Genomic DNA, 24,093 nt, shown 5'->3' on the forward strand with positions numbered 1-24,093 from the left:
GTAACCGCCCGACAGGTCTCCTGAGAGCAGCTATCTTGGCATAAAGGGAACAGTGAGGGGCACTCGGCTGTGCACCTGATGCTGACCAGCAGTGGAGACGGATGGAGTGGAAGTGATAGGGCGCTGGAAGAGAGCATCTGGGCAGAGCGAGATCAGGAAGGAAAACCCTGTGCCCTGTCAGAGCAGTGCCGGGCCCGTCGTCCCCAGATAGAGGGTCGTCACAGCCTTTTAGGGGGTTTTGTTGGGTGTTAAGTAAAAGGGGGTTCCATGACTAAGGTTGGAAGATGGTGGCTTACATAAAATGAAACTGGCTGGTTTGCCCTCTGCAGTCCTCAGAGTCTTCAAAATGCCAGCATTTTAGGTCTCTAACCTGAGACCCAGTGTGTTGCATCCGGCTCTTGCCCCATCTGCTTTTCCAGGAGCTTCCCTGAAACTAAGATGCCATCAAATACCCTTTGGGAAGCCCTGCCTTGGCTTCTACGAAGTAGGTTGGGTTTTTTTTTTTTTTTTTAAGAGTTCAGGGAAAAAAATAGATGTGTCCTTGTGGCCTTGAAAGCCCAGAATGAAAGCCCACTCAAAGGGATGGGAAGTTCTTAAGGAGAAATACTGTGGTTGTTATAGTTGGCGTCAGGAAGACCTGGGGATTTTGTCTCAGCCCATTATTCATTCACTGTGTGACCTTGGGCTAGTTATTTAAGTCTCTGAGTTTCAGTTTCTTCATCTGTAGAATGGGGAAAAGGATACCTCTTGACAGAGTTGCCATGAAAATGAAAGGAAGCAAAGTATATAAAGGGTCTTCGTGGGGACGTGGCACCACGGTCTGCACTCAGTAAAGGGCCCCTCTTATTAGCATTGTGACTAGTCCCCTGGAAACTAAAAGGAGGTGTAATACCTCCAGGGACCAGTACAGGTATGTAGAGAATCTTACTTAACTCAGATTTCTTGAAGAGTTTGAACAAAATCTAGAAGGAGAAGTATGTTATACCAGCACAGACTATTAAGGAACAGGGTCAAAATAGGCTGAAACGCAAGAAGAACTGAGTCTTGCAACACAGTGCTGTGACCAGCAAAAAGGACTTTATTTTCTGTACTTCTGTTTGGAGCAACAAGAAGAAAACCTAAGCCCCATCGTTTGGACACAGTAACACAGAGAGAAAGCAAGATTTACTCCAGTTCTGTTATGCTTCCATCTCAAGAAAAAAAAAATGGTTATCAGAGTAGAGTCACACAGGCATTGATGAGAAGATGGAAAGCCACGATTTCACACTGCCTGGTCCACATGCATTGTGCCCCAGAACACCAGGCGAATTGGCAGATGGGATTTATGAAGCTGGTGTCCCCAACCTTTGAGGGAATAAGAAAAAGGTGTTGGCAGACTGAAAGCACTCAAAAGTTTCAAAATGCAAAAAGCATCTTGCACTCTCCAAACTAGTGAGCTTAGTGTCAGCCATCAGGGAAAATTCTGGACTAGATTATAAGGCAAACAGGCTGTGAATACTCTTTAAGAGGCACAGTGAACCCTGAGAGTTGGCATGGATTCACGAAGAATCAGAATCAGGCCTGCTGGACCATCTTCATCTATTTTTAGAAATAGTTATGGGGAGGGCCAGGGCGGAGAGGGGGGCACCCAGCTGACTCAGTTGGAGAAGCTTGAGACTCTTGATCTCAGGGTCATGAGTTTGAGCCCTACATTGGATGTAGAGATTACTTAAATGAATAAACAAATAAAAACTTTTTTTTAAATTCCCCTTAAAAAAATAGTTACCTATTTCTACCTGATAGACAAAGGAAGTGCTATAGATCTATAGGTGGGGTTTAGCAAGACATTTTCAGAATGTCTTCTGACATCATTGTTGGCACGACAGAGGAATGTCCACAGAGCATCCAGGAGGGTGAAGGACTTGGTGATGGGACGGTTGGGCAAATTTATAATTGGTTGGATGAGCCTACCCAGAGAGTAATGATGTCAGTCTGTCAGCCTGTCTGCCTGACCCTGTCCTGTTCACTGTTTAATCAAAGCCTGGGATGAGAACATTGATGGTGAGTTTATCAGTTTTGTCAGTGACTTGAAGTCAGGAGGGAATGGCAGTATGATGGATGCCAGAGTCAGGTTTCAGAAATACCTGGACTGCTTGAAACAGTAGCCAGATAATGCAGAGTCTGTCTCTCAGCTCCAACTAATCCACAGTACATACAAGATGGGGGAGAGGAGGTCCAAGCGCAGACCATGGGAGAGAGCCTGAGGGAGATGTTGACAGAGGGTGTGCTGTAAAAGTTGGTAATATGACGAAGTTATAAAGAATAGACAATTTGATGACAGTTTTAATAGAAATAAAGTTTCCCAAACAAGAAAGCTCATAGTCCCTCTTTGATCTGCCCTGGTTAGACCACATGCTATACTTATTTCCACACACGACACTTCACTTCTGGACATGATGCTCTGGCTTTGACGTGCTAGAGTAAACGCAAGAGAAAGTGACGTGGATAGCTGGAAGATTTCAGAGCCATGTCTTAAGATTATAGTTGAAAGAGCCACAGATACTGGAAAAGAGAAACTGATGATGGCCTGTGGGAGCAGCTTCAGGGATTTGAAAGGCTATCATGGGAGGAGAGATTAAATTACTTCTGGGTAGTTTGAGGTCCAGCAGATGAGAATTGCAGGAAGACCATTGTGCTTTGTAGAAGGAAGACGGCCCTGCCGGTACCTCCCTTAGCAGAACAAAGGCCTCAAGGGTTTTTGTTGGCCTGTGGTCGGGCGCTCTCAGAGGACCAGCAGTTGACCAGGGCCCACTGTGTCTGCTCAGGGAGTCAGGAGCCCCTCCAACCCAATCTCAGAAGTCCCGTCTCCCAAGCTGAGGGCAAGGACCTTTGTTCAGAAGTAAAGACTGATTTGGCAGAGGCAGCTGGTAAAGGCAAATAAGTCCCTATTAAGCTATCAGCATTCTTGCAGGAAGAGCAGACAGACTTCTAGAGGCAGCCTCCTGATCCAGCCCAGATATATTTTGAGCCCCTGCTACATCTCAGGCACCGTTAGATGCTTCATGTCGGTCATCTTGTTCAATCCCCATAACAAAAGCATATTATTATTTATCCCCATCAAGAGGATACTGGCGCTTAGAGAGAGGGTTCATTATCTGCCTAAGGTCACGAGACAGTCGAACCCAGCACTTACACGTTAGCCACTCTGCCACCTGAAGCAGTCCTTCACCCCCGGCCCCATATCCCTAGCAGTCCCCAGTGGGTGTAGGGCGTGCTTCCCTGGGAGCCCTTCTCCCTTCCAGCCCCCTGGAGCTCTGCCTTCTCTTCCACGGGGAGCTCAGGGCAAAAACAGCCCAGCTGAAAAATTAGGCCACGCTGGCGAGCACAGTACTTATTTTTTTATGACTAAGATTAAGCTGACAACCATGCAAAACATTGCAAACCTGTGTCGGCTGCAGATTTAATACCTCACCCAGCCACACAAATAATTCATGCTTCTGCATCGATGTCCAGAAAAAACAAATCAGCAAAAAGCTGGGCTCCTGCGTGTGTGTGTGCGTGTGCGTGTGCGTGTGCGTGTGTGTGTGTGTGTGTGTGTGTGTGTAGCAGCCGCGTTTCCATTGAAGCAGCATGCCGGAAATACCCAAGCCCCAGGATTGCAGATCTAGCATTTTGCAATTTTTTTTTTCTCTTAAAAGATTAAAGTACGTTTTCAAATGATTGAAGGTTGGTGGGAGGTGTAAATGTGGGCACTTGTCACATTAATTCTTCAGATGATTAAGTTCTTTTCCATTTCTTTAAAGCTGTTTGCAGTTGGGTTTGATGTCCTCGTTCCGGGTGAGTGTGTTGTAGCAGTTACCAAGGTGACTTTAGCTGACTTTCAACAATTTATTTTTCCCTCCAGCGTGAGATGTCTCTAGCCCTGTGTGCTGTTGATTCTTCTCTCTCAGCCCTCCACCCCCCACCCCTACCCCAGTTGCTGTTCATCAGCATTTTGCCCATGCCAGAGAGGCGGGGATCCTCTAGTGGGCCCCATAGGCTCAGAGGCCCCGCCTGGCAGCCAGGCTTCAGCTCCTTTTGGGCACACGGTGGTATGTCTCTGGGCCCGTTGTCAGAGATGGCACAGGGAAGCGATTGTAAGAATGACACCCTGCCTCTTCCCCTTAAACTCACTCTGACCTCAGGCTCGTCACCTCACCTCTCTGAGCCTCCATTTTCCTCATCTGTGAAAGAAGGGTTAACCCTAGCCTATATAGGGGGTGCTTGCTGTGAAGACTCAGGAGTGAGTCTCTGGCCTCCTCGCTCTGGGGCAGAATAGGGCTGCTGTCTTCTGAGTTCTGCTCTTGTCTGGGCCCTGAGGGCACCCACTGCGATGTGGTGTTTGGTGGTAAGGGAAGGAGATCTAGCAAGAGGTCCTAGGCTCCCACACTGGCCTGCCACAGACCATCTCTGTGGCCTTGGACTTGTTTCCAGCTCTCTTTTGTAAAGGAAAGAAGTAGATTAAACTGCCTCAGAGTTTCCTGCCAGTCTTGAACTTCCATGACCTGCTTGGCCGTACGTAGCATTTGTCTCCTTCACGGGTCTTGTGAAAGGGTTTGTCAAAAGAGAAGCTAGGGCAAAGGGCAGTTTCAGAATTCACTTTGGCAAACCAGAGGAAGGGACCACTTTGTGACAGAGCGGTTACATCTGGGGGTGGATCCACACAGCTGATAGGACTGGTCCCCGTTACCTCAAGGGCTTTCGTAAACCACTGCCTTGGCAGGACCCTGGCTGCCCCATGTCACCCTCTATCCTTTTGCCTGCTGACCTCACACCCTCCCTCTGGGGAGGTTCTCTGCCTGTCGGGGTGCCTCACTGGCCAAAGGCCCTAGCACCTCAGCGCCCCCGGCATGTGAGGAGGTTGGGCCTGCCCCTCATTGACTGTCTGACTGTGGAGCCTGGACATCCTGGATGGCTCCTGCCCCTTGAATGATAAATAACTAGAGCTTCTTACCCAGTGTTTTGATGGACACTTGGGGAATTGTTCTGCGATTCACAGCCCAAACTAGGATCCGGCCTTTTGAATAGGATCAGTGGGTAACCCTCATTTCCGGCTGAGGCAGATTTGAGAGGCTGTCCGTGGGGGCAGCTGAATTTGAAAGAACATATCTTAGATTGCAAAGGGACCCCGTGGCCCAGTTGTGGGCAAGCTGTTGGCGGGAAGCAGGACAGGAGGGAGTGTGAGGCAGCAGTGACAGCTCACTGTGGCCAAGGCCACAGGCAGGAGGAATCTAGTACAGGGCCCCTGGGGCCTCAAAGCCCAGCAGGATGGTGGCCTGGTTCTGCTGCCCAGCCAGGCCCACTGGTCTGACTCCTAAGAATCTGGTTTCCACCCCCTCACTGAGGATTGTATCATTTCCTGGTTAGATGAAGGATGTGTATGTCACTGCAGCTCCTAGCCATTAGCAGGAGCGAGCATGCTCGGAGCCTGCTGAAAGTCATAGCCTTTTCAGGGTCGGCTGGAAGGAAGCTCTTGGAGCCGCACCTTCTGGTACTCTAGCACTCCAGCTTTGGAGACCTTGGGAACTGAGACTCCAGGGTGGGGAGAAAGGGCTCCCAGATGCTCCTGCTGCTATATAGGGAAGAACAAGCCACTGCGAGGTAAACTTTTGTATAGTGTATTGGCCAAAGATGAGGCTTTGGAACCCGATCTAACTTCGACCAGCTTCCAGCTCCATACTCCCTGGCAGTGGGAGCTGCACAAGTTCCTTAACTTCTCTGATCTCCCAATTCCTTATCTGTAAAAGGGATATAACAATAGTACCCACCTCATGGGGATGTTGAGAGTAGTCAGTGAGAAGTGCTTTGCACAGCTGCTGGCATTTGGCCAGCACACGGTGAATGGTGGGTGTTGTTAACCACTATCATCAGTCACGGTCATTGTCATTATTCGGGAGCCCACCCTGAGAGACTCCCATCTTGCTCCTCCTTGTAGTATTTATTTACCTTGTGCTGAACCTGTCCCTGTGCTTGCTTTGCAGAAGCCGCAAAGACAGCCTGGAAAGCGACAGCTCCACGGCCATCATTCCCCATGAGCTGATCCGCACACGACAACTTGAGAGTGTGCATCTGAAATTCAACCAGGAGTCAGGGGCTCTCATTCCCCTTTGCCTAAGGTGAGCCCCACAGCACACAGCTCATCCTCAAGGAGCCACCGGGCCTATGCGTGCCTTCTCCCACACACCTGGGTGGAGTCTGGGACCCAGGGAGGGAGGAGAGCCAGTCAGGCAGTTCCATCTTGGGCCTGTGGGGGGCCTGTGCACTCTGAACCAGCCTGTAGCCCACACTGTGTGGAAGAACACTCCTTTGTCCAGAGAGGTGTCCCTCCAGCCTTACTCTCTTCGGAAGGCTCAGTGGTCTCGGCGATCTCAGACGCCCCTGCCATCCCACAAGCCCAATGTCAGTAGCACTGGAATAGCAGGGCAGGGCTCTGGTGGGTCGGGCTCTATTTTCTTCTTCTTGTTGCTTTTCCCATGCATAGCGCTCAGTTCTCCAAACCCAGTGGCCAGCACAACAAACTCCTTGAGGGACCAAGAAGCCCAGCTGTGTCCTTTCTGCTGCTGTCCACAGTGCCAGAAAACCCAGCCCTGTGGCCAGCATTCAGCTCTCTGTTTGGGGATGCTGCACTGGGCTGACTCTGTTCAGCTGGCCTCTTGCATAGCCCTTGGGGTTTCCACCCTCACTTTTATAGCAGGGGAGGCGACCAGAATAACTCTGAACTCAGACAACATGACAAGGAAGAACGGGGTTACCCTGGTTTGGTCCCTCCCCACTGAGCCCAGAGCCTGAGAAAAGAGTTTGGATGCTAACCAACCTTGGCCAACCACCCTGGGCAGCAGGGCAAAGATAGCAAGTGGTCAGAATGAACAAGGGCTGGAAAGACCCCCCGCCCCCTGCCCCAGGACCCCAGCCATTTCCTCCCCAGCTCCCTCTCTGGCCCAAGCTCAAGATCTTTAGACTGGTAAAGGGTTAATCCAAGGCAGCCTGAGAAAGCCAAGGGCAGGCTTTGCTTCCTTTGCTGACTGGCATCTCTGGCTCACTAGTTGTCCCTGCCTGCCCTTCCCCCAGGTGTATTTCCAGACTGGGGATTAACAGGAGCTTCTTGTGGCTCCCTCAGAGTGACCCCATTTGGCTTCAGCTTTGATGATGATGATGATGGTGATGATTATGATTTATGATTTATTTGTTTGTTTTGAGGTATGCTTGTGGCCTTGGGGCTAGCCTTTTTTTTTTAAGTTTATTAATTTATTTTGAGAGCGAGCACGAGTGGGGGAGGGGCAGAGAGAGAGAGAAAGAGAGAGAGAGAGAAAGAAAATCCCAAGCAGGCTCTGCAGTGTCAGCACAGAGCCCGATGTGGAGCTCGAAGCCACACACAGCGAGATCTTGACATGAGCTGAAGTTGATGCTTCACTGACTGAGCCACACAGGTGCCCCGGGGCTAGCCATTTTGTTCTTGTGGGAGGTCCCAGGAGCAGGTGGCAGACACTGCCCTGAGCACAGGAGTTGTGCTGCGAAGGCACTATGCCATCCTCCCTGGGGCTTGGGAAGTTTGTTTAGGTACTGCTTCACCCCCACCTTCAAAGTAAAGGGGGACATGACCCTGCTCTTAGTTCTGGGCATGGCCTTGGGCATATTGCTAACTGCCTTCTCTAGTCTCAGTTTCCTCACCAGGACGTGAAGGAGCTGTACTCCACTGCCCCTGCAGGCCCTTTGAATGCTGATCTAGTGTCTCTGCTAGCTTTGAGCACTTCGGAAGAATGGCAGTAGAGAACTCGTGAGAGGTTTCTCTTGGACCGTGTTTGGTTACAGTCCCCTGTTGGCGGGCAGGTGGGCAGTCCGGAGGGCATTTGCCAGGCACCCTGTCCCAGGGAGCACAGCCCCCACAGTCCCTGAGCCTTGGCCAGGCCTGCTGTTCACTGTCTCTGTGTTCCTACCCCCAGGGGCAGGCTCCTGCATGGACGGCACTTTACGTATAAAAGTATCACAGGTGACATGGCCATCACATTTGTTTCCACGGGAGTGGAAGGCGCCTTTGCCACTGAGGAGCACCCTTACGCAGCCCATGGACCCTGGTTACAAGTGAGAGGCTCCTTTTCTTTCCCTACCTTATTTTTCCCCCTCCCTACCTTGTCTTCCATGGGCTCTTCCCACACCTGCCTCCCCCTCCCCTCCCTTGGCAGCTGTTGTTGACTCCCTTCCAGAAGGGCTGGTTAAGGGAAGCCATGTGGAGTGTGGATGCTGCTGCCTATCCCATCAGCTGTAGTACTTCCTGGCCTCTCCGCCATCCCCTGAGACACCAGGGATAACTCTCTAGGCCCTGGCCATTGGTTTGCCATGGATATCTAGGTTTGAGAGGTACCAGACTTTCCGCACCCCGGGTAAACCAAAGTCCAGGAAGCCAAGGGTGAAGCAGGATAAGATGGAGTCTGGACGCCACTTGCAGGTGCCTCTGTGGAAATGCCACCAGAGCTCCTAGAGAATGGACGTGTGGACCTGGACTGGGGCTGGGTTGGGCAGGCCTCAGCAGACAGAGCCTCCCCACTCCCCTCATCTAATGGTTGTCCTGTTCCTCCTAATGGAAACCCAGCTTTTCTGCACAGAAACCTGCTGGCTTGTCCAGAACACTTTGTCCTTCCTTTGCTCTTCTGGCTGGAGCACAGCTTCAGAGCCACTGCCAAGTGGGGTGCTGGGACCTGAGAGCCACAGGCCTCCTTCCAGCCCCCACCCCTGTCCCAGGTCTATAACTGGTGCTTGGCTGGTCCAGCACACTCCCAGATGTATTAGGGGAACATTGTTTTTTTCTTTGTTTGTTGGGTGCGTGGGAGGAAGAAAACTCTATCTTACCTCTCTGAGGAGTATCAAGAAAGGGGATCTGACCGTAATTCAGAAATTGACTGTGCCTGTGCCCTGTTTATGGTGTATGGAAGGATGGTTATAGTAGCGGGGAAGAGAATTATGCTGGTTTTGTGGGGTTAACCCTGTCTGGGGGGGGTCTGTGAAACATACTTAACTGTCGATGTGCGTGTGTGTGTGTGTGTGTGTGTGTGTGTGTGTGTGTGTGTGTGTGTGGTTGAGCTTGCCACTGAATTTCTCCTCCTTCAGGCCAGCCCTCCCCGCCGCCCCCCTGCACAAATACTAACCCTTAATTAAAACAAACAGCAAACAAAGAATACCAACCACACTCCTCAGACTAAGTGAGGAAGAAATGGAAGCTAGTGCTTTAGGAATATTGTGTTCCATAAATTATCTTGCCTTTTTCCACTGTTGTTATTACATTGTTTCATAACAAAATTACTTTGAACCATAAAGTTATAAATACATTTTAAAAGTCCCACTTGGTAACATTAGATTTCTGTCCATGTGGTGTTGGTAGTTACTGTAGCAAAAGCTCTGAAGTGTAACATTTGAAACTAGCCCAGCACAAGTGGAAAGGGCCTCCCCGCCCCCCACCGCCCCACCCCAACTATGTCCCAGGAAGCCAGGCTGCCTCTTGCTGGTAAGGAAGGGGGAGGTGGGGACCCAGCAGAAGGGTTCACAGGTCATCATTCCCAGTAGATGACTGTGCTGACAGGTCTCAGAAGTGTCCTCAGATGGCATTTGTGTGTATTGGAGGTTCAAGCACATTTTCTTGGGAAAGTAGGGACCAGGGTCTCCCCAAACTCAAGAAGAAATTACCCCCAGTACGTTTTACATCTTCAACTCTGAACCTGTCCTTAGAGTCTTGCCATCCCCCTTAGAAAGTCTTCTCACCCTGAGGAGGGGTTGGTCATCATCTCCATTCTCATCAGCCTAGGAGCCCCAGCCCCCAGAGGACTCAGCAGATGTCACGATGCCCCTCAGGGCCCCCAGAGTTCTGAATCCAACCGCTTATCCACGGGCTACTGGCGTTGTACTCCCAGCCCCACTCCCCTCACCCTGGGGCGGCCCCCTCAAGGGAGCTGAAGCTCTGGGCATGGCCCCTCCCATGCACTGTTGCCCAGGGAACCGGAGCGGTGGGAACCAGCCGCTGGCCTCGGCATGTTTCAATAAAGTTGCTGTGCTGGGGAGCTGCTTAATCAAAGGCCTGTGTTATGGGCTCATTAGTGTGGTCCAGCACGGGCCAGCTCACAGGGGAGCTCCTAGGAAGGCTGGCTGGGGCCCCATTCCCCAAGCCTGCACCCTCACTCACCAAGGGGATTCTCAGGCCTAAGGAGCCCTGGGAAACCCTCTGCCCGTACCCCCCACTCTCCGTCCGCCAGTCCTCAGCCATGGAGCCAACACCCAAACAGCTCTCCTCCCTGCCCTCAAAGCAGTCAGCACTTTCTGCATCTGACTGCCAGTTCGCCTTCCCCTTTAGGGTCTTGCCACTGTGGTCACAGGCAGCTGCCTAGCTTGTGGGAACCTGGGCTTGTAATTACTTGTGGGCCTCTGGGGCTCCCTCTGGGGTTGGTTGTCTCCCCAGGAGTCTGCAGGACCTCTTGGAGGCCTGGGATTAGGCTCATTACCGAAGAGGGGCCTCTCCACTGGACCAAGAAGGGCCCCAAGCCCCTCTGGAGGGAGTTCCCCAACACAGAGAGGACAGCCCCCCGCTGCAGGCATCTCTTGCGCATGCTCCCAGGATCTGGGGTGTCTCGTTGGCCTCTGTGTGCCAGGCCTGTTAGGGACAGAGGAGCAGGAAGGAGCTGAATGCGGCAGGCCCAAGAACGTGAAGAGCTCTAGACTTCTGTTTTCTTGGCTGCTGCTTGAACTCTCCCTGTTGATCCCAGCTGAATGGGGAGGGGCTGGGATGACTTTCTTACATCAGCCTCAACAGCCTTGGAAGCCCTGCTCCCAGCCTTGGCACCTTGTTCTGGCTACCAGCCCGGGCCTGTTATCTCTTGGGGAAAAGGCATGGCAAAGACACCCCACATGGGGGAAGAGTGACAAAGGAGAGGCTGAGAGGAAAAGGCAGAAGGTGAGGGAATCTGGGCCCTCACTGGAGTGTGCAGAGTGGCCCCACACAGGCCTCCACACCCACCTTCTCCTGGGCCTGCACCTACCCTCTATGCTCCTCCCCTTCCCCCACTCTCCAGCCGCAGGAAAGTCAAGTCCCCAGCCCAGAGAAAGGCAGGGCCGTCTGCAACCCCAGGGTGAGCTCAGTGGACACTCCCTGCTTCCTGGAGGAGCTGGAGAGTCAGGAATCCTGCACCAATTCCATAGGCTTCTCAGTTTCCGGAGGTCAACACCTTGACTCCATCTGCCCTGCCATCTGCTGTTTTCATCCTCGTGGAGATTGTAAAGCCTGTCAGCCAGCTCCAGAGCTTTTCAGGAGGGTCTCCAGGCCCTGGGGGAGGCCTGCCAGCATCCTCTCTTGCACACCTTCCCCCAGCATTCCACATCCCGGTAGCTTTAACAAGCCTCTCTCCCTTGAGGCTGTCAACATTGGGTTGTTAGTCTTCTGAGCAGGAGCCCAGCCCAGAACTGAGTTGTTCGTCTATCCCCAGCCAGGGTTGATCTGAAGGGGGGAGAAGTCAGCCCCAGAGGTCACATGGAGGTCATATCACCAAATATGAGAATATTTTTTTAGGCCCTGCAATGCTTTCTCAGCTGTGTGGTGTCTGATAGCTCACCCAAGTGGAGCCCCCATTCTCAGCCGTTCCCTGCCAGCCCTGATGGGAGGCTCCGGCCTCAGGATACGATGCCCAGCTGCTGTTCTGAGTGGGCTCACCGCTCCAGGCCAAGTTTGGGAATCACTACTGGGCTCTCGTCCTAGCCCAGTGGCTGACTCACCACTGTCCTCTGGACAAGCCCCCGCCTTCTGTCCTCATCCACCCATTTGGACGTTGTGTGGAAGACACTTGGCAGTCCCTGGCCCAGGCCCTGGGCAGCTCCTCTCCGGTGCCTCTACTGTTTCTCCTTCTTCTGGTAAACCCGGCCACAACTTGTTCTCCCTGGAGACGTTTGCCGTCCTGGGACCTCACTGTCCCAGGGTACACCCATCAGGGTTTAAATCCTAGCACTGTGCCTGGGGAGTACAGCACCCTCCCTTTAGGAGAAGACTGTGATGGCCCACTCTGCCCTCACAAGCCGGCAACCAGAGCAGGAGGGCTCTGAGCCTGCTCCTGGCCACCAAAGCCAACTTCTCACCACCCACTGAGAACAGGAAATGAGTGTGTGCCACACACACCTCTGCCCCCAAGCCTGGGGGGTCTCCAGGCTGTTTTCCGGCTTTCGTCTGGCCTGTTGGAGTCTGGGGAGGGGGGTGGACACAGACCGGACTGCTTCCTCGTCCTGCCTCCTCCTCGGCCATTGTGGGTGCCAGAGCAGCTCCTTGGCAGGCCTTACCCTGTAAACAACACATTTCCGCCTCTGAGAGAAGGAAAGAGAGGGAAGAAGAAAGCCAAACTTGTTGGGAAGCAAGAACAACGTGTCAACACGAAGAGCAAACAGGGCCCCGGACAAAGTGTGGATTGTCTATCAAGGGGAAGGAGTGGGCATTGTCAACGCTGTTTGCAGACTCAGAAATAGCACCAACCACAGACGTTTGAATCAGATCTGCAGCAGCTGGGCTCCTGTCTGCGGCACAGCAGGGCCTGCCCAGGGCAGGCCCCATGAAAGATCACTTTTTGGGTTCCTTCTGGACCTTGCTGGGGCTTGGGGAATTGGGAGATTATTGACACCCCTCCCTCATCACCAGCCAGCCAGGTTGTCCTAAGGCACCTGGTATGAGCACGTGGAGTAAGCTGCCATCTGGATCCCAAGCCCCCTTTCTGACCAACAGTGGGGGTTGGTAGCGGGGAGCAGGGAGCCACTGCTCCCCTCACATCTTGGCCAAATAGAAGGTGTTGAAGCTGCAGCCACCACCTCACCCCTGTTGGTTAAGCCTGCGCCCAAACCCCCTTCCCCTGTGAGCCTGGGTATTTCCCACCCATGATCCCCTGGGGTGCCTCAAAAGTGCAGACGCCTTGGCCTTGCCAGGATATTCCAGTACTGAAGGTCTGGATGGCATCTTCATATTTTCAGAAGCTTGCCAGGGGAGTTTGCTGTTCAGATTGGTTGGTGGGAGCTTTCTCCTCTCACCAGAGAGCCTCCTGCCTCCAAGGGCTGGTTATACAGAAACCTAAGCATTTTATGCCCAGCTCATGGGGACTGCACGTGTTACTGAGTGCTGTTGTTATTTTCAGTATTATTACTGTTATTTCTACTGCTCTTTTCTGGGTTAGAGTAAATGTTCCCTTATGTATGCATTCACTAAGCTGGCCTGGAAATTTGCCTTGCTGTTCCCACTTGGAAACCATCTTTGGGCATGGTTTGCCTTCCTTTCCAGTTGGCCAACTCAATTTTTGAGCAGCTGGGTGTCTATGGTACTCAGCCGTCTTGAGCTAATCAGGGTTGTTCTTCTCGAGGAGATATAGGTCTGGCTGGGGTTAGGATGGCTGGTTTTCCAGGCCATCGGTAGAAGCCAAAGTCACCTTTACCTCCTCTTTCAGAGGAGAGAGAGAAGAGTTAGCGGTGAGTAAACAAGGCTTCTAGAATTGAGGTATTTTCTCCAGACAGGAAAAAGAGTATCCTCTACCACCATGAGGTCAGATCACTGTTCTAAAGTCCAGGAGCCTTGTCTCCTCTCGACACCGGCTCGTCTGCAAAATGGGGGCGATAGTTACCGCCTTTGCGGGACTGCCAGGAGGGTTCCGTGAAACAATACCAGTCAAGCGCTTAGCCCAGTGCCCCGCACATGGAGGAGGCACCACTGCTTCTGCCACTGGTGGTGTTATCATTGCCACTGTCATCATAACCATCCTGTTTTCATTTGTGGCAGAGCCAGGCAGCTCCACAGGGACCCAGTGAGCTTCAAGAGCCCCAAGCGTAGCATCGCAGGCTTTTCCCACAGTTGCATCACAACGGCGAGTCTGTTGCTCATGAGAGCGCCCAGGAGCTGCTCCGTCACAGTTGTCTATCTCCAGTGTCCTGTGGATAAGATCTGTTACCATTCTCAGCTCCAGGTCTGAAATATACAAAGAACAGGGCCTGCTTGTTCAATCCAAGCTTCTAAGGTTTAACTCCCAAAGGAAATTAAATTAGCTGCCTGCAGCTATGACAGTCTGTCGTGTTTCTTTGCAGGGAATGTCACCCTTAATATCATGCAGATCTTATGTATAATTTTCTCTGTTTAATTCTTTTAAAATAATGTGAAGTTTCCAGCAGGAACCAGCAAAGCACCAAAAGTGAAAATTGAGGAGTAACTAGGGTTTGTCCCCTTTTCTGGTCTTGCCATCCCTTCCGCCAGCCGGGTATAAAATGAGTCCACACACAGAGGGTACGCGCTTGGTGGCTGTTCTGCTAAAAGCCACCATAGCGTACCCTCTCTCCCCCACCTATTCCAGACCTTTGTCACAGGAACTGGCTTAGGACGGAACTCCACGTTAGTGGGGTTGCCTTTCCCTTTGTCGAAAAATGGCTCTTTGGTGTCTCACTGGGTGGTCCAGTCCCGGTGAACCCTCCCCTCCACCTCAGCCCAGCACTATAGTCCCAGACCTATTTACCTTTCTGGCAGAAAGTCCCTCCCTCCAGATTATTTGTGGCTTAGAAATCAGCCCGGCCTGGCCCAGACTGGAGCCATTGTAATGTAATTGGGTTTTAGGTATGCTCGTGTTTGTGCTAGCATTTGCAGAGATGGCAGCAAGCCCCGGAAATGCCAAAACCATGAATGTGACTTTTGTACTCCTCCCGCAGACTGGCGATAACTGGTAGGGAAACTCTGGACTTTGAGAGGGGGGGACCCTGGGATAATGGAGGGGCATGGGCCCTGGCAGTGGGAAGACTGAGGTGTGATTAGGAAAGAGTCCCTGGAGTCTGGGAGTGCTCAAGGTGCACTTGGAAGAAGAATGTGGGTGGAGGGCCCCACCCCCACCCCAAGTGGGCATTTCTCTCCACTGACTTTGCCTGTCTAAATCTGGTCTCTGCCCTCACCTGAGGCCTGAGCTCCTCAAACAGAAGGAAAAAAAAAGAAAAAATTCGGTGAGATGGGAGCCAATGGTCAGAGCCGGTTTGCTGCTGACTGTGGGCTTGCAGCCTGGGAGGATGTCCTTTGGCTCCCTGTCAACCAGGAGAGGGTGCATGTCCAGGTAGAGTGTAGACTGCTTTCATGCCTATGTCTCTGGGGCTCCGCCCAGGGCCAGGCCTAGCAGAGGCACCCAGGGAATGCTGTGGGATTGAACAGATTGATGGGCAGATGAGTGGAAGAATGAATAAATGTGTAAATGTTGTGGGGGGAAGAGCAGTACTTCAGGGATGACTTTAGAGTCCAGACACGACTGGGATATGGTCTTAGCTCAGCCACGCACAAGCCACGTGACATTGGGCAAATTACCTAACTTGTCTGTGCCTCAGTTTCCTCATCTGTGAGGAGACTGAAGGGGATAAGATACACTGAGCAGTCAACACAGTGCTTGGTCCAGAGGTGGTTTGCTCGCTCGGGGTCATTTTCTCATTCCTCGCTCCCACCTCCAGGCCATCAACTTCCTTCCTCTGGAGCCCTCCGTCCTCTGTGGTCCCCAGCAACCCTGCTTGCTGCTCCCCCACACTGCTCTGCCATTTTACTTCATCTCACAAGCTGACTGTGTTCCAAATATTGAAACTTCTCTTCTTCCCAGAGTGGACAACTCCCAGGGGAAACCTGAAGGGTATTTTCTCAAGTTCTCGATCCCCATCCTTCTAAAGGGGCTTCCCTCAGAAGAGTCACTCACCTTGGTCTTCACCCCATTGTCCTTCTTCCTCTGTGCCTCACCCAAGGTGTTCAGAGTTTGCTGGAGGAGGCAGAACAGAGGCAGGTGGAGCCACAGCCTGGAGGGTAGGGAAGGGTCAGGTGTGGAGACCAGGAGGCTCCTGGACCAGCACAGGAAGGAAAAGGGTGGAAGAGAGAGTCAGGTTGGGAAGAGGAAAGACATCCTCAGCCTGGGCCCATTGTGGTGCAGGCCTGGTGTGAGCTTGGCCTAGCTCTGCAGAGCCAGCCTGAGCCAGTTGGGGAAATGGCCCACCAGCTTGAAGAAGGCCTGTGAGGGTAGTGGTTGTGCCAGTTGAGTAGTGGGGCCAGGCTGTCCTGAACATCAAAGCATGAAGTGACAAGGCATCAGACTAGAGCAGTGAAGTGGGACAGCTGGGAGGTGACTTGGAGGAGAGGTTTCTCGAAGGAAGCCTTGGAGAGCTCAGTGGCTGAGTGAGCCCAGCAGGGCAGGGGTTTGGGAGCTTCCCGCTTGAGATGTGGATACTGCGGAGGGAAACAGGTTGAGAGCCCCTTTCCCATCTGTAAAATGAGAGAGACTGGTGCACAATCTGCAAATTCTCCGGCTCACACATTCTTGGATGTACCTTCTGGGGCATTTCTAGATTCCACACGAGGCTTGTATTCCAAATCCAAACAGATTTCTTTTGTCCTACCAAGTGGGGGGTAAAGAGGAACATGTGAGCCCAGTTGGGCACGGAGGATGGTTGGCAGTCTCCGTTCCCCAGCCATCAGCTTTTCTGTTTCCCCTCTGCTGCACTACCTCGTGCAGGGGGCCCGAACTGCCAAACAGGCTCTTTTCCTGCCCTTTCCTTTGTCCCTTCTGGGGACCGGCAGTACCATTCTCCCACGTACCTGCACCTTGCTTCCCCGTTGTCCTGTGACAGCCCTCCTTCACTGTCCTCGTCCCTCTGATATGGCAGGCTGGTGGGAGTTGGGGGGAAATGACAGTCAGGGATAGGCTTCCAGCACTTCCCTCTGTCCCTAGAACAGATCCACCACGGGCTCATATCTCCTCCGTGGCCAGAAGAAAGATCCACAGCTTGGCAGTTGGCAAAAAGACCATATATTAAGAAATAATAATAAAAGCCTGTCTTGTGCCTTCTTCCCAGATTCTGTTGACTGAAGAGTTTGTAGAGAAAATGTTGGAGGACTTAGAAGATTTGACTTCTCCAGAGGAAGTAAGCCTGTTTGATTCTCTCTAACAGCGGCTTCCAGTCTCCAGGAGCCTGTGTGTGTCTTTCCATCTGTCTGTCTCCAAGGTGTGGGGATAGGCTGGAAAGGAGACCCTGGAGATGTTAAACAGCTTTATTTCTGTCTTCCCACCACCCCCTGCCCCACCCCAGCTGCCATAAGGACACCCAGCAAATTGTCCAAATAGGTGGCTCCGAGAACCTCATTGAAGAGGCAGCCAGGGCCTTTGGGCTAGTGGTTCTCCTCAGCCCCTGCTGTTCCCTGGCAGGTTCTGAACAGAAAGCCCACGCCTGCTGCCAGAGAACATTCCACTGGGGAGTTCTGGTGGGCAGTAAGGGACTCCTGCTCTCGCCTCAGGCCACCCAGGAGCCAGCCTCCTTCCTTCTCCAGCCATGAGCTCTCCCTTCTTGGTCTGCCTCTTCCAGCAGGAGGAGCTGGCAGGCCAGGTGGGGGCTTGTGCCTTCCCTGGCTACTCATCTGGGGTACATGAATGGAGCCCATAATCCCCTTTGTTTTTCTTCCTTGTTCCTGGCATCCTCATTTGCAGGGACTTACCTCATCCTGGAAAGTCCCGTCCCCTCCCCCGGCCTCCTACTAAGCTGCACCCCAGTGGGATCTGAGCCTTCCTGGCCTCAATGCCCCATAGGTTAGTGGAACATTAGCAACCTAGCCAGGCCTCTGGAGGGCCCTCCTCTGCCTATGCGAGAGACAGACAGATGCTTCTATTGGCCTTTCTGCCGGGAAGTGTGTTTGGGGGAGAACTCCTTCACCTCCCAGCAGCCAGGCTTTCAAGCCAGAGGGAGGCCATACAGGGGCTAGATTTCAGCCAGGGCTGGAGTTTACAGCTGCCAGGGCTCCCAGGGCCGTATCAGCCAGGACATGGTGGCCTCTGATGTCCACCAGGTGGAGGAGAGAACACAGGGTGAGACTGTCCTATCCAGGTCTCCAGGTGGACAGGAACTCCTCAGAACCTGAGGTCACCTCTGCCCTCTGGGATGTGGCTTGATAAATTAACTCATTTATACATTCCAAAGTCACCAAGCACCCAGTCTGTGCCAGCCAATCAACCCCCACAAGTCACCGGTCCCTGAGGCCTGGCTCCTATTCACTCAGACCAGAGCCAGCTGCCCAGAAGTGCTTCCGGAGAGGCCGTGTCGCACTAGGATGGCACCGTGCCAGACTGCTGCTTTGAGCTTGGGTGTTGAAGGGGTAGGAGGGGGACAGTCCAGGCAGGAGGGACAGGAGCCAGGGGGAGCTTAGGAAAGTAGGTCACTAAAAATGACTTTTTTTTTTTTTTTTTTTTTGCTTCTCTGTCCAGAGGCTGTCCCCACATCCTGCCCCACTCTCCACTCACTTTGGTCCTGGCTTGGACAAGTCCCCCATCAGAGGAAGGGAGAGGGGGCCAGCCAGGAAGTATTAGGCCCGTCCACTTCCAGCCCCAGCTCTAGGCAGGCTGAGGGCCCTGTTCTTCCCACCTTTCCAGGCTGGGCTGACTTCTCACCTAGCCCTGGGACAGTAGGAGACATAAACAGCAGACCCAGTTTCCAAGTCAGTGAGCATCTAGTGAGTACCAGCTGTGTACCAGACCACATGCAAGGTCCTGGAGAGGGAATAAGATGTATCAGCCTCTTTCCCCTACCCCAAACAGAAGCTGGAGAAACAAAAGTGTAAGCAAATCCGTGATTCCTGGGCTGGGGTAGGAAGAACTTGGACTCTCTTTGGCTTCCTCTGGCACCATGCTCAGGCTGGTAACCCTGGGTAACAGATGAGCTTGAATCAAGGAGAGCAGGATGGGGATGCACCAGGCCCAAGAAATCACCTCCAGCCACCCTTGTCCTGCTCCCCTGCTCCCACTGAGGCCAAGCCAGGGCCTCCTTCCCTTTGGACCCTTTGGCCAAGGGCACAGAGGGCAGGTTCCAGGGTCCTTCTGCACCAGCCTCTGGAAGAGAAGCCATGGCAGGGACAGGACCACAAAGTTCCAGACCTCAAGCCACTTCCCTGTATCATCTGCACCCTCCCCCTGCCCCCCATCCCCCCAGCCCCAGGGCCTCAGGGAGCAGATTCCTCACATGCTTGTGGCCGGAGGCAGAACCAAGGAAGTGAGCTGGAGGGAGGTCAGCACAGTCAAGAAAGAGTTAGAAAACATGCCTCCTCCAACCCCAGTTAATTATTGGCAGGGCAAGGGGAAAGAAGGGGTCACCGAACTCCAGCAGCTTGACCCCAGCCACCCACCTGGGAATAGCATTTGCAGTTGAAGCCAGGCAACCAGTGGCCTCTCTTGCCCCCAGCACCTGGGGGACAGAGCATGGGTGAGGGCCCTGGCCTCTCTTTAGGCAGCCTGGAAAGAAGGCAGTAAGTTCTGCTAACTGTGTGCACTCTGGCTCTGTGCTTGCTCCCTCCACAGTTCAAACTTCCCAAAGAGTACAGCTGGCCTGAAAAGAAGCTGAAAGTCTCCATTCTGCCCGACGTGGTGTTCGATAGTCCACTGCACTAGCCTGGGCTGGGCCCTGCAGGGGCCAAGGGAGAGCCCAGCTGCTCCCCGGTGACTTCCAGTATAACAACTGCGTAAAAGAGATTCCCACAAATAAAAGGACAAGTGTGAGGATGACTGCGCAGCCACCGCACCCCCGCCTCACCTGCAGCTCAGGGGCCTCACCCCCCAGCCAGCCAAGCCCCCTGGGCTGGGAGCCGGCAAATGCAAACCTTCCCCTCCAGCTGCTGCCACAGGCTGTGGTTTGAGATTTGACTCTGGACCTTCGATGTGCCCTTAGGTGGAGACAGGCCTCATCCTCACCTATCCCCTGCCACGCAGTCCAGCACGAGGGAGTGGAGTGGCCGCGTGTGTGCCCTGCCCAGTTCTGCTCTGGGAAGCCTTTGGTAGGCAAGCTCCTCTGGCCACGGAACAGCTCCTCCGGCCGTGTTTGCTTTTCTTCCTCCTTATTTTATTTTGTAGAAACCGGATGGTATTTTATTGGTCTTCAAAGATGTCCAGAAGCCGTGTATATAATGTTTTTTAAACAGAACTTTATTCCCAGATGAACTTTCTCATTCTCTAGGACAGGGGCCTAGGGCCGCCTCGCCCTCCCTGAGCCACCACCAGAGAAGGTGCCGGTGTCCGCCTGCCAGCCCAGGGCCCAGAGGAGCCAGCTTCACAGAGAGGCTTTTCTTCCCAGCTGGGCCTGGTGGAGCCTGGGGCAGGGGGAGAGCTGACTTCCGCCCCCATGCAGCCTTCAGCCGAGTTTCGCTGGGGCCAGGAGGAGGTGCTGCCTGTTCTCAAGTGGACTAGGCCCCTGGCAGAGTTCAAGGACCACCAGGGTCTCAGAGACTTGGTAGCCCCGGCCCCATCGTCCGGGCCTAGTCCACCCAGCCAGGCTCGCCTGAGAGGGTGAGGCCCAGCACTGCGTAGACCATCCCCACCTGCCCCTCAGGGCCTAGGTCTCCAGCTCTTTGACCAGTCCGGTCCCATTTCCTCATCCCCTGGGCCTCCCAGCCTCCAGGCTGCAGGACTCTGGCATATTAAAAATGGAAAAAATCAACTTCTCAACATGTCCTTCACTTTGATTTTGCAAACACCGCACTCTGCCGCCCTCCTCCTCCCTGCATCCATTCTTTTCTCGTCTTTCCTTCCCCATTTCCTTCCCTGGGTCTCTTTCCCTGCATCCTGGCCTCTCATTGTCTCTTGCCCCCCTACTGCAGAACTCATGGTCTTCCTCCCAGAAACAGACCAATCTCTGGCCCGTGGGTTTAGGGTTCCTCTTGGGTTATCTCCCACTTCTGACCTGGAATCAACAAGCCCCTTTCGTGCCCTCTTACCTCCGACTCTAGGGACTGCTATTTCAAGATCACCCCTCAGGCCTTTCCAAAGCAAACTCCTTTTGTCTTGTCGGGGACCTAATAGGACCACGCACTGCCCCATCTGCACTGCCATACACACGTGGGCACCACCATAGTGCTACAGGAGGCCCATGGGGGGCAGGACCCCTCTGATGAGAGATTCAGCCAAAGAGCTGCCTCTAGGGGTCATGAGGGCAGTGGCCAGGCCCTCCAGGGAGCAAGATCTGGACCTCCAAGGGACCACTGGGGCCTGGCTGCTTCTCTGCACATACCCTCAGGGCTACTCAGTTAACTCCATCAGACTCAGAGCTTCAAGGTAGATCAGCCTGGAGTAGGGGGAAAGATAGGCTCCAGGCCTCCACCAATGAAGAGGAAGCTCCTTTGGACCTGATGTTGGCAGTAGCTGTGCCTTCTGCTCCAAGGACTTTTCCAAAAGGACATTTTTTCTGGCCTTCGCGCACCATAGAATCACTGCCTTTGAAGCTCTTGTCATCTGATGTTTCATGGCCAGAGAGGTGCCCTTAGCTTGTCTCCTTTCCTTGCCACCCTGACCTTGCCTCTCCACAAATTCTTTCCTTCTGGGGACCTGCCTCTTCCTGTCTGGTTTGGCTGATGGGGAGGAGGGTATTTTCTGGGCTAAGCTTTGTCATCAGTATGGGAGGCAGGCGGGAAGCAGGTGAGCTCTGAGACAATGAGCGTGAAGCCTGTGGCCCCTTCCTGCCCCGTGATGTCAGGAACCTCCAAGGTCTGGCTGAGGCCAGGTGTCCATCTCCTTTCCCTACAGTGCATTGGCTCTGGTGGAGTAGCAGAGCATACACCATCTCTGACCTGGCCTTCCAGAGGTTTCTCTGGGAGGGGGACTCTCTACTGAGCTTCTGGCTGGGGAGAAGGGACCCTCACTGAGGACCAAGTGAGGCCGACCGTGTAGCATGCCCAGCATAGCACCTGGCATATGGTGGGTACTCATTAAATGCCTCTTTCCCTCCCTGCAGCTCTTTGGGAGCCCTGACATAGTGAGTTGGGGAGGTAAGAAGCCTCCCTCCCCAAATCTGCACCTTTCAGAGGCTTCCTTGTGGCTTGCCCAGTCCCTCCCTCCAGGTCCCTGTGGCTAAAGCTTCTGAGAGGAAGGGGCTCCCCCATGCAGTTGGACTTCCACGTACATATGGTACACTCTGGAACTTCTCAGGTCCAGTGTGGGCTACAAGAGGACCACAGACCCAGCTGTCATTCTGACAGGTAGAGCGGTTCATGCAAGGTCTCAGGTCTGGCCAGGGAGCTGGGTGCCTCTTCCTGCCCTTCTCTTCCTCTTCCAAAGGCAAGCCTTCAGGGCAGGAACCAGGAAGCCTTGGGGAGAGTCTAAAGGGCTAGAGCATTTTAAAAAATAAACACAGGGTCTTGGGACTGGGTTTTGAGATTGAGTTGAGAGCAGGGAAAAAACCCTGAAGGTTGGTGCCCCTATGGGGCAGACCAGTAGAGAACTCCCTTGACTGTATTTTTTTATCTGGTGGTCTTTCCTCTCTGGCTTCCAGGTCCTCTATGCCAGGGGAGGTACCTAGGTCCCTGTTACAAGACAGGAGCCCTGTAGGGAGAGCCCTCCTTTTGTATAAGTACCTGAATGCTGCAGTGAGCAGACTTTTGTAAAATTTTATATTAGTTTCTAATGTCAATTGTGACTCGGTTCCTGGGGGCTGCAGCCAGCTTGGGACTTTTGTAAGAATTTTTGGGTGACTCACTTAGATGTCGTTTCCTTCTTGCTCCCTCTTCCTCTGTGTAATCTAAGTGCATTAAACATATTTGCAGAAGTGCCTGGATCTTGTGCTCCTTTCTGGATGCCTGGAGTAGGGGAGCGGAAAGCCTGGGGCCCTGGTAGAGGGGGTGGGTTGGACGCAGCCACTTAGAAGAAGCCAGGATGGGGGAAGGCCCCAGAAGACTGTTGTCGGGAGTGGTGGGGGTGCCAAGGAGCAGGATCACGCAGCTGGTGACTCTTCAGTCATGCAGAAATGACTTTGCAGGGACAGGCTCCTTTTCACTGGTCTTAAATTCCTCTAAGGTCGTGGGGGTAGGTGCAAGGCACAGGTCTGGGGAGATGAGTGGGTGGGTCAAGACCCTCTTTATTCCCCTTCTGCTCTCCTCTCACCAAAAAGCCCTTTCCCCTTGGGAAGGTGGGCCTTCCTTACCTCCCATTTTAGAGTCCTCGTGTCCCTTCCAGCGAGGGCCAGGAGACAGCCACTCCCCTAACCATCTAAGTTCAGCCTCCTAACCCACTGCCTGATAGCAGTTTGGAGGGGGCAGCCTCAGAGCCGTCACACCCACTGGGCGACACAGAAGCCAGCCTTCCCTTCCTGTGGCCTGGGTGAGGAGGTGATGGATCCTCCTTCCGTGGATTGCCCGGCTCCTGTTTCTTCAGGGCCTGGCATGGAACAACAGAGCCCAGTGCCCGTGGGGAGAAGACAACAGCCTGGGACCTCAGAGGCAGGAAGGAGAGGATCCACACCCAGACAGGGTACCCAGAACCTGCAGGACTGCTCTGGGCCTTCACGTGTTCTTTCCCTTCCTGCTGGGCCTAGCTGTCTGTCTGGGAGAACAGCAGGACCTTTTTTCTGGTCCTCAGGATGGAGCCGTAGCACCCAGAGGCTTCTGCTGGAGCTACTGGCAGAAGTCCTGGGGGGATCACGAGAAGGGAGGGGGCAAAGGGTGTCATTTCTTATGAAAGGACTGGACTCCCTGTCCTCTTTGAGAACCAGTCGTATCTGGGGGACTTTCCCCAAGCCGAGGTCAGTACTCCTTCCCTGTGAACTCCTACTGAACTGTGGCTGGCCCCTGGAACAGTGGGGCAGGTCCTGTCTGGGGCCCTCAGTCACTCTGGCAGTCAGAGCAAGGGAGCTGGGAGGGTCTGGAGCCAGGCTGACAAGCGCAGGGCGGCCCAGGCCACACCCCTTCCCCTTTTCTTTTCTCCTTGGAGGTTGGGGGGTGATTATCTAATCTTCCTCATCTGACCAACCTAGAAGGACCCAGGGCCAGAGAGTTCCTGCCCCAGAGAGTACAGAATTGCAAGATTCTGTGTTTAGGTAGTTCCAGGAGACAGCACTAGGCTGTGGTTATTTCTGGAAAGAGGCTCCTGTGCCTATATCAGAGACCCCACCCTAGAAATCTGCCATGTGTTACGTAATGTAGCCTCCAAAAGACCTGTACATTCCTCCAGGTGTCGCTCTGCCCCATCTGGGGGGCAGGGGGTGGGATGGGGTTCAGGGGCCCTGGGTTGTGGGGAACCCACAGGCTCCAGAGCCATGGGGCTAGGGAGCCTGGGA

General features: G+C 53.5%; 1 protein-coding gene across 3 annotated transcripts in view; it reads left to right on the forward strand.

The window, feature by feature from the left end:
• The window catches only part of SUFU (SUFU negative regulator of hedgehog signaling), a 117,153-nt gene extending 94,566 nt beyond the window's left edge, over positions 1-22,587 (forward strand). For 2 of the 3 annotated variants that reach the window (XM_042909348.1, XM_042909349.1), the window contains exons 9-12: positions 6,000-6,134; positions 7,959-8,097; positions 16,870-16,938; positions 19,356-22,587. In XM_042909348.1, coding sequence (XP_042765282.1) covers positions 6,000-6,134; positions 7,959-8,097; positions 16,870-16,938; positions 19,356-19,445 — 433 coding nt within the window. In that variant the 3' untranslated portion in view covers positions 19,446-22,587. The remainder of the gene's footprint in view (positions 1-5,999; positions 6,135-7,958; positions 8,098-16,869; positions 16,939-19,355) is intronic. The other variant, XM_042909350.1, reaches the window with a different exon arrangement.
• Positions 22,588-24,093: the final 1,506 nt, after the last annotated feature.

The sequence above is a fragment of the Panthera leo genome, chromosome D2 (genome assembly GCF_018350215.1).
Source record: "Panthera leo isolate Ple1 chromosome D2, P.leo_Ple1_pat1.1, whole genome shotgun sequence".
NCBI classification, from domain to species: domain Eukaryota; kingdom Metazoa; phylum Chordata; class Mammalia; order Carnivora; family Felidae; genus Panthera; species Panthera leo.